We start from the raw sequence: 13,380 nt of genomic DNA, 5'->3' as shown, positions 1-13,380 counted from the left end.
CATCTAAACTTCTCGAGCCCCTGGCCCTGCCTGCCCCAACCCCACCAACCCCACTGGGTGTTACCAAAGTCCACATGGGAGGCCAAGGCCTTCGGGAGCTGGTAGGGACGTAGGGACCTTACAACACGGGTCTCTGCAGGTCCCCCCACATAACGGTGAAACTCAGACCCAGAGAGCAGCAGCTCTGCCTGTCTGGAGGTCAGAGAGCAGAGAACAGAGGTCAAAACGCATAAAACAGAGCAGAGACGGCCGTGTGAGCATCACCGGGCACTTAGCTGTCTCCCCATGCGTTAGCTCTTACCCATAACCCCCAGCAAGCTCTCAGCTCCCTCCCATTGGGGTGGCTGGTCTCCCTGGTGGCACAATTGGTACCCCCCGTGGGGCAATGATTCTCTCTCACCGAACACTCATCCAGCAGGTCAGAAAGTCCTGTGTGATCACTGAGTGGCAGTTCCGGGCTCCAGCCGCCAGGAGCCATTTTTGGACCGTGCGGAGGGTCAGTGGTGAGGGCCGGACCAGTTCAGCCACATCCTCCAGGGTCAAGTATTTTCCTGCAGGGATTCAGTAGAGGCTCTTGCCTTCATTCATTGCTTTTCCAAGTTTCCCTTTTTGGGCCTCAACCAAGAGACACTGGGAGCGTGGAGAAGGGTCTTGAGGGACTTTATAACACAAAGGTAAGCATGCAGGTAAAGCTTATACTGGGGGCCCGGGGAAGAAGAGCTGGAGAGAACTGGAATGCCAGGGCCAGAAATACGGATTTATCCTAAAGACTACTAGGTTGCAAATGCTGCACCACAGTATGCATTGCCATGATCATGAAAAACAAGTGAGGTTCATAAATTAAAACTCCATTTTAAGCTTATCTCCAATAACAGTCTTTGAGACTTTCAGAGCCAATTATAAGATGATATCTAATTTAGCTCAAATTTTCATACATGTTGATTTTAAGCTTAACATGATGGCAAGTCACTGTTTTCCTGTATGGAGCCATGCACACTAGTACTTGCCTCCCGGGTGCATCCGAGACCGCCTCCTCCCCCACTCCTCCACCCCCCCAGTCCTCCACCCACCACGAAGGGCTGCAAGCAGGGGAAGGACACAATCCAGCCTGACCCTTGGAGCAAAACATCGACAGTTTTAGAGCAGAGAGTGGAGGAGAGCGGGGAGGCGGGTGGAAGGAAGAGAGTCACGGGGCTGGGCAGCAGCCACGTGAGAGAATAAACTAAGTTGGTGGCAACGAGGGGGGTGAGAAGTGGACGACTCCAAAGGCTCCTTTAGAGTTAGAAGTGGCAGCCTCAGCTTCAGATTGGAGAAAGAAATGGGACTGGATTTGTGGAACTTGAGTTGGTGAGCACCTAGATGTACAACAGCCCCCAATTTACGATTTTTCGACTTTACAATGATGCAAGACCAAACACACATTCTGTGGAAACTGTACTTTGAATTTTTATCTTTTCTGGGGCTAGCAGTGTGGTACGATACTCTCTGCTGATGCTGGGCGGTGGGAGGAAGCCACAGTTCCCCATCAGGCACATGATCATGAGGGTACCCAACTGGTACTCTACCAATTTTTTGGATATTGTGTTCTGAGTGTATTTAAGACAGACTAGGCTAAGCTATGATGTGTTAAAAGCATTTTTGACTTAATATTTTCAACTTGAGATGGGTTTATTGGGATGTAACCCCCATTGTAAGTCAAGAAGCATCTGTATTAGATGCTACTTCTCCATTTGTAGAGTCATAATTCGAATCCGGATTTGAACATAAAGCCTGTGCCCTTTTTTTTTCTTTTTTTTTCAAAAAAATGTATTTTATTGATTTTTTTACAGAGAGGAAGGGAGAGGGATAGAGAGTTAGAAACATCGATCAGCTGCCTCCTGCACACTCCCTACTGGGTATGTGCCCACAACCAAGGTACATGCCCTTGACCATAATCGAATCTGGGACCCTTTAGTCTGCAGGCCGACGCTGTGCCAAACCGGTTAGGGCCCTTTTTCTTTTTAAATTAAGCCCTGGCTAGTTTAATTTAAACAGTGAGGGGAGTGTGCAAGAGGCAGCAGATTAATGATTCTCTCTCATAATTGATGTTTCTATCTCTCTCTCCCTTCCTCTCTGAAATCCATAAAAATATATATTTTTAAAAAGTGGATGTACCTGGGTGGCAGTTTTGATCCCTGGCTCCAGTCAGTCGGTGTGTGTGTGCGAAGGTGCGCGTGCAGGCGTGCACACCACTCAATATGTCTCTCTCACATCTATGTCTCTCCCCCCCCCCTTCCCTCCCTTCCACTCTGTCTAAAAATCAATGGAAAAAAATATCCTTGGGTGAAGATTAAAATAAGTAAAATAATTGATTTTAGAGAGGAAGAAAGGGAGAGACAGAGGGAGCGGGAGAGAGAAAAAGAGAGCGAGAAAGAGAGAAGCAGTTGGCTCCCATACACACCTTGCACTTCCACCAGGGATTGAAAAGCAACCTAGGTATGTGCCCTGACCAGGAATCAAACCTGTGATGGTTCTCAGTTGGGTGGGAGGATGCTCCAACTGAGCCACACCAGCCAGGGGAAAGCCTGAGCTCTTAACCACATCTGCTTTTAGGTTTCTAGCCTGACAAACACAGATAGAAAGGTTTTGGACAGTTTAGCTTCAGTTCACTTTTCATTCAGAAACTTTTCAACGAGAGCCACTGCCATTCATGTGCCCTATATTACCCCCTGCCAGGAACTGAGAGCATGACCTTGACATGCCCTGCACTGTCCCAGGCTCAGCCCAGCCCTGTACTGCATCCCACATCCCGTCCCTAGTCCCGACAGGCACCGTAGCGAGGAGAGCCGGGATCCGACACAGCCTGAACCAGTTTGGACAGTCTTTCCAGGTTCTGCTGTCTTAGAGCAAAGGTGAGACTCAGCTCTTCCTCAGGGTCCACACGGCCCAGGGACACCCATCCTGGGGGCAGCCTGTGGGGTCAGGAACACGGCCTTTGTTAGGGTGGCGATGGGAAATAGTCCCAGAAGGTTCGGGATTAGGGGCTGAGAGCTTGGGAAAGACCCCAGCAGCGGATATGGCTCATGAAGGTGGACGGTAGGTGACTGAGCCTGGGAACCTGGGGTGAGACTGTGCCGTGAGTAGCGGGAGCTGGTAAGGGGGTGAGGGAGGCTAGGAACAGGGCAGTGGGTGTGGGACAGGGCATACGGGGAAGGAGGAGGTCGTGCTCAATCAACTCACGTCCGCTGCTGGTCCGGCTCCGGGCTGTAACTGCATCTGCCCACGACGCAGAGGGCCAAGAGCCCTAGGAGGCTGCGGGGGCGGCAGGGGGGTTTCAGTGGGAAGTGGGTTGTGATGGCCTCCCCACCCTCCAGCATGTATTCCCTCCAACACGATCCCCTTCTCCCAGGCCCTAATTGCTTACCAGGCTCCGAGTCCCATTCCGTCTCTCAGCAGATCTGCTGTCATGTGACTGATCACATGAACCCTACAGTCTACCACTACCACGCTTCAGCCTGGAAACTAGTGACGTGCTGGTTCCTCCCCCGAGTGGGCGGTCCTGATTGCTGGGGGAGTGGGAGGGGCTGCCACTTGGATTCTCCCGCTGAGGCCCATCAGGGCCCTGGCTTTGGCCCCGCGTTCCCTCCTACTGCCAGTCCACTAGGACTGACCAGAGGGTACAGGGGGACTTAAGAAAGGAGCCCTAGGCCCACAGACCCAAAGACCCGGGTTCTTCCTAGCTGTGTATCCAGAAAGTCACCCACCGAACCTCTCAGAGACCAGCCAGCTTTCTTCATTTAGAATATAAACTGTGATATTAAAAGTGGTCTGTCTCATAGGGTTGCAGTGAAATTTACAGATAAAACAGGCAAATCGCTCAGAAGCCTGATGGCAAAGGCTCAACACATTTGAGTCCTATGACAAGTGAATACATAGTGGCCCCAAGTAAAACACATGAACCACTTGGCTGCTCCTGTATCCACCACCTCCTTGGCCTAGAGCTGGTCATCCCTAAAATCTCTCCTCACCCATCCAGTCTCCCTCTGGTCACCGTCTGCCTTCTTCCTGGCCTCCTGCCTGTTAGAGGGAAAGATGGACTGCAGAGAGATGGCTCCCAGGGCCACCCCCACCCTGGATGCCCATGTCTGCCACCCCTCTGTGCCTCCTGAGGTGTCCACAGTGTGCCAGGTGCCTTCCCATCCCTCTGGCCCCCACAGAACTGAGCCGGACGCTGGATACAAACTGCAGTTTATTAAGGCTCCAGAGTGAGAATTGGCACTTGGTTCTGGGCAGGGGAAGGGGTGTCAATGGAACCCAAAGGAGCTGGGCCCAAACAGGTTGGAGGACCTCCCCCATCCCCCCTACCCCCCAATAAATAAAGTCTCAGCTCCATCTCGGTGCTGGCACCGGGCAGAAAGCCCTCACTGAAGAGAACCAGGGCTGCTGCCTCCTTCATTTGTCTCCCACACTGGACCTGGCCACAGGTCAGTGCCCACAGGGCCTCTGTGGGGTTGGTACTCCGATGGGGCTGGGGTGAGACGTGCGACCTGCTCCCACTGGAAAGTTTGGGACGGGGAGTTGGTCTCCCCCGTGGCCAATCCTGGTCCGAGGCTGCCCAGGGCAGGCTCAGATGGGGCCTGCATTGGGGACACTGTGCGTGTCCCAGGTCGGGACCCAGCCTGGGCCACAGCTAGATGTGCAGCTCCGTGTCATCAGGTGGCTCCAGGCCGGACTCTGCGCTAAGTGCTGAGGCTGAGGGGCCCTGGGCCACCCCAAATGGCGAGACAACGGGTGAGCGAGCAGCCAGAGGAGACAGTGAGGGTGAGAAGCTGGGGGACATGGCAGCTGAGGACAGGGAGCCTTCGTGGCTGATGGGGGAGCGGTGAGCGGCCGGCGGGAAGATGGCCCGGGGTGCAGCTGTACTGGCTGGCTTGGGAGGCACGGACTTGGCTCCTGGGTGGGCCACGGCAGTGATGAGGGGTGGTGGGTCGATACGGGGAGCTGGGGGACATGGCCGAGCTTCATCCTTGAGCCGGGCGATCTCTGTGAACACGCTGGCCAACGGCTGGAACTGAGGGCACCAGCTCAGCAGATAGTCCCAGTTATAGCTGCCACGGAGCTCTTCCTCGCCAGCCACAATGGCCGTCAGTGCACCTGCCACGCATGGCTTGCCATCTGCTGGGAAGCCATAGTCCCCAGTGGGTGCAGGGCTCAGGCCACACCCCCCCAGGAAGGCCGTGGCAGTGGCTGGGGGGCCCTCTTCTCGGTACAGAGTGGCTCCTGCACCTGGCAGCAGCAGCCCTGCCTTTCGGCCCTTATACCAGGTATCGGGGGCGTTGCCCGAGTCGGGGCCACGGGCAGCGAGTGAGGAGGCCACACTGGCCACACGGGGGAACTCGTTGATCATGCGGATCTCGTCATCCTCCGCAGCCTCTGCTGAGCCTCGGCCGCTTGAATGGGAAGGGTCCAGGGAGCCACCCCGTGGGTAGGGACCTCCAGCTCCTGGCCCACCATAGCTGGGGAGAGTCTGGTGATACAGGTGCTCTGAGGGCGGTGGGCTGGGTGGCTCCCGGCCCAGCTTCTGCAGGGAGCCACTGGCTAGGGGTGCCGCCTGGGACATCGGGCCAGGCGCTGCCTCTGCCTTGCGGCTACGGGCCCGCACCAGCCCAAGGACCAGGGCTGCCAGTGCAAGCACCACCACCACTCCCAGAGAAGCTGCCACAGCCCCCACCAACAGCAGGTTGAGGTCAGGTGCCAGGCCCAGCGCCGTGTGGGTGATATCCACGGTCACCGGCACTGTGGCACTCCTCGAACCAGGCAGCGGCCCCCGTGCCACCACTTCCAGCCTCAGCTCTCGTGGTGCCTCACGCCGGGTCCGGCCCCCACCCCCAGAAGGGCCTGTTCCGCTGCCTGGTGCTCGGCTGTCCACCCGCAGGTACAGGGCACCTGTAGTCTGGTTGATACCAAAGTAGGGAGAAGAGGTGGCAAGGGAATAGAGCACTAGGCCATCGGCACCTCCATCCTCATCTGTGGCCTGCACGTGACCCAGGCTGTGGCCACGCCGGGCACCTTCCGGCACTTGGAAGTGGAAAGCTGGAGCCAGGAACACCGGGTCATACTCATCCTCGCCAGTCACCAGCACCGACACAGTGACCGAGGCGGAGAGATTCCCAGCATCGGCGGCACCCACCAGCAGCTGGAAGCTTCCCGTGTGCTCGTAGTCAAAGGCCACTCGTGCCCGCAGCTCCCCCGTTGAGCTGTTCAGTGCAAATGCCTCACGTCCCTCAGGCCCTGGTCCAGCCTCCAACAGGGTGTAGTGGAGCCTCCCGAAAGCCCCGGCATCCCCATCAATCGCATGCAGAGTGGTCACAAGGGTGCCTGGCGGCTGGTTCTCCGCCAGGCTGGTGCTGAGCAAGCTCAGTGGGAAGGCTGGGCCGTGGTCATTCACATCCTGGACCTCAATGGTCACTGGTGCCAGAGCAAAGTGTGCCCCCACAGGGTCTGCAGCCTGCACGACCAGCTGATGTCGAGCCTGGGTCTCACAGTCCAAGGGCCGGGCCAATCGCAAGGCACCCGAGCTCTCATCCAGTTCAAAGAGCCCTGCGGGGTCACCAGAGCTGAGGGTGAAACGCACAAGGCCATGAGGGCCAGGGTCAGCGTCAGAGGCCTCCACATGCAGCAGCTCGGCTCCAACAGGTGTGTCCTCGGATACTGCCACGCGGTAGGATGCTCGGGTGAAGACGGGTGGGTTGTCGTTGACGTCCAGCACGGTGACGGTGACCGGCACGGCTGAGCTGCGAGGCGGCTGCCCCCGGTCAGCTGCAGCCACGGTTAGATTATACTGGGTTAAGCTTTCAAAGTCTAGAGGCTCAAGTAACACCAGGCATCCCAGTGCCTGGGGGCCTAGTCCACCACTCTCCCCAGCTTCAGCAAGACGGGGTTCCAGCTGGAAGACTCGGCCCCGGTTGCCACTGACAATGCTGTAGTCCACCGTGGCGTGGGTGCGGCTTCCGTCAGCATCTGTGGCCTCCAGGGTGAGCAGGGTGGAGCCAGGGGGCAGATCTTCGGTCACAGCCACACGATAGTGTGGCAACGTGAAGCTCGGGGCGTGGTCGTTCTGGTCCTGCAGCTGTACATGCACGGTAGCTCGGGCTGCCCGGCCTGGCATCCCATGGTCTCGAGCTTCCAGCACCACGTCCACCACTCCTAGCCCCTCATGGCCCAAGGCCACTGTTCCCGCTGTCGTGAACAAGGTCCCTGAGGTGAGAAGGGAATGGAGAGAAACACGAATTCACCAGAGGCTATGGGAGAACAGAGCGAGTGACCCTTCAGGGCCTAGGAAATGGCCTTGGAAGTCAGACTCCAGGGACTAGCCTGTGTGCAGGGAGATTATGGGATGGCCCCCCCCAGGGTTCAGGGAAGAGCTTCTAGACATGCAGCCAGGACAGGGCTTAAAATAGAGACAAAGGAGGAAAATTGTCCTCCTTGGGTAAGAGATCTAGGAGTTAAGAGTTCAGACAAGAAATTCTAGGAAGGAGGTCAGAATATGGCCCAACACAATCAAAGATACGGAGTCAGACTGGGGAAGGACGCACCATTGTTGGGGTCAACACTGAAGCCCTCAGCGGGGGAAGCCAGGTGGTAGGAGATGTGACCATTGGCACCTGAGTCCCGGTCAGTGGCAGAGACGGAGAGAATGGCACTGCCTGGGGGCGTGTGTTCAAGCAGCGTCACCTGAGGTATGAGGACAAATGTTTATGGCCATGCTGCCTGGCTGTCCATTCAGCCTGTGTTCTGGAGGTTGGTCCCAGGAGCCCTACTTGGTATCCATTCCAGCTTGGAGCCCATACTCCTTAGTGTTTGAATTGCCCACCTTTCCCCATTTTGGGGCATGGGGCGAAGAACCTGGATATAGTTCCCAGGACTTGCAAGGCTGGTTTGAGATGGGACCTTTCCCCATCCCCCTGCCCCAGAGCTCCATCCCCGGGTCAATTCTAAGGTCTAGCCCATCTCAGATACTTCTAGCCTCCTCACTGCTCTCCAACACGAACCAATCTGGTTCTGGGTGTGGGGACACCCAGGGACATTGGTACCTGGTAGAGGCTCTGTGAGAAGACAGGTGCATTGTCATTGACGTCCTCCACGAGCACCGTGAGGTTGGCACGGCCCTCGTGAGGCCCATCATGTGCCAGCAGCTGCAGGTGGTAGCGGTCACACTGCTCGAAGTCCAGGGGGCCTGTGAGGGAGACACGGCCTCCATAGCGGCCTACGCTGAAAGGATCCTGGGGTCCAGATGAGCTCAGCACATACCACAGCACTGGTCCGGAGTCCACGTCATTCCCCGTGACCTGTGCAATCTCTGAGCCCAAGAGTGCATCTGCAATACATGGGACAAAAGGGTTTGGCATGGTCCAAGACACCTCTGGAGCCCCAGAGTGGGGAACAGTGCCACCCTACCACCCTCTGTACCTCTTACTTTACCCAGCCCTCACCTTCGGATACTTGGAGCTCCCAGGGCTGCGGGATGGTGGGTCGATTGTCATTGGTGTCGATGACCATCACCGTCAGGGTAGCTGAACCCACCAGGGCTGGGCTTCCTCTGTCTGTGGCCATCAGTACCAGCCTGGACAGAGTCAGGTGGAGCACAATTGGGGGAGGGGCCCGGGGATGAGGGAGAACACTGGGCAGGGCTAGGGAGACTCAGAATGTGGCCTAGGGATTGAGGGGGATTCAAGGGGGGACTTGAAGTTGGATGGATCCAGGATGGGGTCGTGGAATCTATAAAGCCAGGGCTCACCGTGTTTCCGCCCAGATCTCACGGTCCAGGATGGCTGTGGTAGTGATAGTGCCTGAGGCTGGGTCTACATGAAACAGTCCCCGTGCTGGCTGGGATGCAGCCAGACTGTAGGAGATCTGTCCGCTGGGGCCTTGATCCAGGTCATCTGCCTCCACCTGGTGGAAGTAGGAGGCTGCAGGCACTGACCTGGGCACAGACAGGTCTGACCAGCCCTGCTCCCCATCTTCCCATCATATCCCATACCTGCAGCAGAGGCCCCTCCAAGGGCCTGGATTCAGGCAGAAAGGCCACGTAGTGGGGCTGCAGGAAGCGGGGGGCATTGTCATTGGCATCCTGCAGGGTTAAGGTTAGCACGGAGAAGGCAAAGGCTCCTCCGCTCTCTGCCTGCAGCACTAGTCTCAGCCGTGGATTTGCCTCAAAGTCCAGCCCCTCTGCTAAGCGAACTGTGATGGCTCCTGGGAGAAGGCAGAATGCATCACTGAATGCCCCTTCCTTGCCCTGGAGCCTTGCTCTCTCAGGCCTCTTACTCAAGGGCAGCCCCTCCCACACCAGAGTCTCCTTGGGCCCAAAGGGGAGCTCCTCCAGGAGCCTGTCCCTTCACCGAGCCCCCTGCTCCTGCCCCTTACCTGTGTTAGGCTGGATGGAGAACGTCCCTTTCTCATTCCCACTGAGAATGCTGTAGGTGATTGGTCCATTTGAGCCCCCTGTGTGGACAGCCTTAGGGGAGGCAATGGGAGTCCCTGCAGAGAGGATGGTATTGGTTGGACTGGAAGCGCTAGACTGAGGGAGTTTGGGGGCCATTTTTAGTAATTCCAGCCCATGCAGAGATATAAGGCTGGGAGACACAGTTGGGACCCACCTGGGGGTGCATTCTCACGGAGCACAGCTTCGCCACTAGCACGGGGAAAGCGGGGTCCACGTTCAGACTCTCCCTGTAGCCCCACAATGACCACACCGGTGGCAGAGCGAGCAGGACGGCCAAGGTCAGTGGCCACGATGAAGAGGACACGATCCCGGGGGCCCAGGCCTACAGGGGAGCGGGTCACACGGATTTCACCAGTGTAGGAGTCCACAGTGGTGCCAGGAGGTGGCGTGCCTGCCAGCCGATAGAGGATGGAGGCATTCGCACCAGCGTCACGGTCTTCAGCTCGCAGAGTGGCCAGAGCCAGGGTCGGGGTGCTGAGGCTGGGGCCTGGGCGGGGCAGGCGCAGCCTCAGGGGACTAGAGGGGAAGGTGGGTGCATGGTCATTGACATCACGCACTGTGATGGTGACAGGCACCGTGGTGCTCAGGGGCCCAGCAGCTGCACCATCCACCGCACTCACGGAGAAGGAATAGCTGGAACACTGCTCTCTATCTAGGGCTGTGGCTGTACGCAGTTCCCCGGAGCTGGGCTCCAGCAGGAAGGCTCCTGCTGCACCTGCACCCAGGTAGTAGGTCACATGGCCATTGGCTCCAGCATCAGGATCATGAGCCTGTAGCTGCAACAGGAGAGTTCCTGCAGGGGCATCCTCAGGCACCTCCACAGAGTAGGCAGGCACAGGAAAGGCTGGGGCATGGTCATTGGCATCCAGCACTGTCACTGTCACAAGCAGAGTGGCACTGAGAGCTGGCTGGCCTCCATCCCGGGCCTCAATCCGCAGCTGGAATGCTGGTTCCACCTCTCGGTCTAGTGGTCTCATGGTACCAAACTCCCCAGAGGCTAGATCTAGGACAAAGGCTCCTGATGGATCCCCATCTGCAGAGAAGGGCATACACACATAAACATACATGCATCTATCTACCCATGGGAGTGGGGGACAGATTTATAGGCAACAGCAAAGAATGAGATAGAGAGGATGGAAGGGAGAGAAAGGAGAGGGAGAGAGGAGGAGGAGGAGAAACAGAAAGAGAAAGAGAAAGAGGAAGCAGAAGAGAAAGAGAAAGAAATTGGGAGAGAGGCAGAGAAACAAAGATAAACACAGACGATAAGGAAATATCTTACTATAAAGCAGCTGATCTTAAGAGTGTGGTTTGGGAACCCCTAGGAGTCTCTTAAGACCCTTTCAAGGGAGTACATAAGATCAAAACTACTTTCATAGCAATACTAAGACATTACATGCCCTTTTCATTCTCATTATCTCACAATGTAGTGTGGAGTCCAGATGGTATATATGATGACATCATCACTTGGATGGTTAATGGAATGTGTGCTAATATAGTCTTGTGTTTTCTAGAATATTCTAGGTAGAAAGTTTAGCATATAAACATGTTCAGAGATTCATTCAGTTTTTGCTGGCTTACCTTCATTTACACCTGTTATAATCTTTGCAAACTCATTACTATCCAACAAACTGTTATTTGAAACCCTAACACGTGCAGAAATATGTCAAGTAGTATACTTCATTGGCTTGCTTTGCCATATTTTATATCTTCTTAGCTTTAATATCTAATATAATATTGATAAATGTATATGTTTATATTACATATTATAATATTTATTATGTTATATCACACTATTCTATCATATAAATAAAAGCTTATCAGGGCTCTCAAAAATTAAGCATGTGGCTCAGCGGTTGAGTGTTGACCCAGGAACCAAGAGGTCTTGGGTTAGATTCTGGTCCAGGCACATTCCTGGGTTGCAGGCTGGATCCCCACTAGGGGGCGTACGGGAAGCAGCCAATTAATGATGTTTCTCTCTCCTCGATGTTTCTGTTTCTATCCATCTTTCTATCCCTCACCTTTCCTCTCTCTCTAAACAACAACAACAAAACAACAAAAAACCATATTTTTAAAAAGCACCATTTCTATTAAAAAAGATTAAGCATGTTAAGGGTTCCCAAGACCAAAACATTTGAGAGCAACTGTCGGTCCACAGGGACAGACAAGACAGAAAAAGAAGCAAAGTTAAAAATAGAGTCTTAGAGGGAGATAAAGAGCTGAAGAAGTACAGGAGACACCCAGAGACAAAGATATATGCACGTAAAAAAAAAAAAGAGGAATACATAAGAAGAAGGAAAAGGAGACCCTAACACATTGACTTGAGTCTGACATAGGCCAACATGGAGTATGTGGTTCTCACCCAGGATGCGGTACTGCAACTGCCCATTTGCTCCCACATCTGGGTCAGAAGCCCGCAGCGTGGTAAGGGTCTGGGGGTCCTGGCCCTCGGGCACTTCCAGGGAGAGATGGGCACTCCCAAAGGCTGGGGCATGGTCATTCTCATCCTCTACGGCCACTCGTACTGTGACATGGGTCAACAGCGGAGGTGATCCCCTGTCTCGGGCATACACTATGAGGAAGGAAAATCAATGAGCTCTAGTCTGCTCCCATCCCCTGGAGAAATCCATACCACACTGTGTTCATATGCGTACACACACACAACAGAAAATGTCCATCTCTCTACACCCCACAAGCACATAGGTGCCTACATGTGGGCATGCACACATAAATATACAGGTTTCTGAGATGTGACTTTCTTCTCACCTTCCATGCATGGTGCATGCAAGATATAGCGGTGGTGTGACATTAAATGAGGTATCAAAAGATCTGGGTTCAAGCCCCAGCTTTGTCACTTTCAAGCTGTGTTAGCTTGAGCAAGTCAGTTCACCTCTTAGGAACTCAAATATGCTCCTCTGTTAAATGTCTGCAGTATAATCTGAGGGAATCCTAGACGGCATAGCTGTGACATTATGCATTTGAGAGTTTGTGTCACACTGGTGACAGCCTAGAAATCAGTTGACCTTGCACTCTGCCAAATTGCTGACTCCCCAAAAGGATAAAAAAAAGGAACAGAAGCTGTGCTGTAATGGGTGGGAACTTCTAGAAGGTAATTTGGGGGTTTTGCTTATGTAACCCTGGGGATTACAACACCTCTCAGGCTTCCAGGGTCCTATCCATGTGTACCTGTCAGGTTGATCTCCTCCTGTTCCTCCCGATCCAGGGCCCGGAGAGTTGTGAGAACTCCAGTGTCTGGGTCCAGAGAGAAGCTCTCACCAGAGATGCCTCCATAGGTCACCTGCCCATTGGCCCCTGAGGAGGGGCGGCATGGAGGGTGTTCAGATATACATATACGTATATACATACATATACACATACATTTTGTCTTTTCTTACCCTAGTCCATCCCTCTCTCAACTCCCCGACCAGCAAGGTCTTACCCAGGTCTGGGTCGGTTGCCCGCAGAGTGAGCAGAGATGTGCCAGGAGGGCTGTTCTCCCGCAAGAGGACGCTGTACTCCTGCTGCTGGAAAGCTGGGGCCTCGTCGTTGACGTCAGCGACACTGACAGTTAGGAGCTGCGTGGCTGAGCGCGGCGGGGAGCCGTGGTCCGAGGCCACCACGGTCAGGAGGTGCTCAGCTCGATGTTCGCGGTCCAGGGGCCGCACCAGGGACAGCGCTCCTAGGTGACCAGTAGGGCAGGTTGGAAGGAAACCCCCGCATCACACCCTCCTCGCACCTGGCCACCGGACACAACTCACCAGTGCTTGGGTGTAGCCGGAAGTAGCCGTCCCCGCCCGCAGCCAGGCGATAGGTCACGCGTGCGGCCTCGCCCAGGTCCGGGTCCCGGGCTACCACGTGCAGCGCCACGGGCCCAGGCGGCTGATCTTCGGGGAGGCGCAGAC

At 55.1% G+C, this 13,380-nt stretch overlaps 2 protein-coding genes across 2 annotated transcripts in view; both read right to left on the bottom strand.

Annotated features, from left to right (window-relative positions):
- Nucleotides 1-3,483, bottom strand: part of TPP1 (tripeptidyl peptidase I) — an 8,577-nt gene extending 5,094 nt beyond the window's left edge. The window contains exons 1-5 of the mRNA XM_006770037.2: nt 3,404-3,483; nt 3,220-3,291; nt 2,812-2,951; nt 401-551; nt 65-192 (exon numbers count right to left, since the gene is read on the bottom strand). Coding sequence (XP_006770100.1) covers nt 65-192; nt 401-551; nt 2,812-2,951; nt 3,220-3,291; nt 3,404-3,447 — 535 coding nt within the window. The 5' untranslated portion in view covers nt 3,448-3,483. The remainder of the gene's footprint in view (nt 1-64; nt 193-400; nt 552-2,811; nt 2,952-3,219; nt 3,292-3,403) is intronic.
- A 727-nt stretch (nt 3,484-4,210) lies between these two features.
- Nucleotides 4,211-13,380, bottom strand: part of DCHS1 (dachsous cadherin-related 1) — a 20,708-nt gene continuing 11,538 nt past the window's right edge. The window contains exons 10-21 of the mRNA XM_006770072.2: nt 13,237-13,379; nt 12,918-13,157; nt 12,665-12,790; nt 11,841-12,050; nt 9,636-10,514; nt 9,403-9,516; nt 9,020-9,231; nt 8,777-8,931; nt 8,472-8,602; nt 8,073-8,356; nt 7,575-7,713; nt 4,211-7,236 (exon numbers count right to left, since the gene is read on the bottom strand). Of these exons, the coding sequence (XP_006770135.1) occupies nt 4,670-7,236; nt 7,575-7,713; nt 8,073-8,356; nt 8,472-8,602; nt 8,777-8,931; nt 9,020-9,231; nt 9,403-9,516; nt 9,636-10,514; nt 11,841-12,050; nt 12,665-12,790; nt 12,918-13,157; nt 13,237-13,379 (5,200 nt within the window). The 3' untranslated portion in view covers nt 4,211-4,669. The remainder of the gene's footprint in view (nt 7,237-7,574; nt 7,714-8,072; nt 8,357-8,471; nt 8,603-8,776; nt 8,932-9,019; nt 9,232-9,402; nt 9,517-9,635; nt 10,515-11,840; nt 12,051-12,664; nt 12,791-12,917; nt 13,158-13,236; nt 13,380) is intronic.

This window comes from Myotis davidii, unplaced genomic scaffold (genome assembly GCF_000327345.1).
Source record: "Myotis davidii unplaced genomic scaffold, ASM32734v1 scaffold484, whole genome shotgun sequence".
NCBI lineage: Eukaryota > Metazoa > Chordata > Mammalia > Chiroptera > Vespertilionidae > Myotis > Myotis davidii.
Note: the sequence above shows the minus strand (reverse complement) of the source record. Positions and strands in the feature narration are given on the sequence as shown.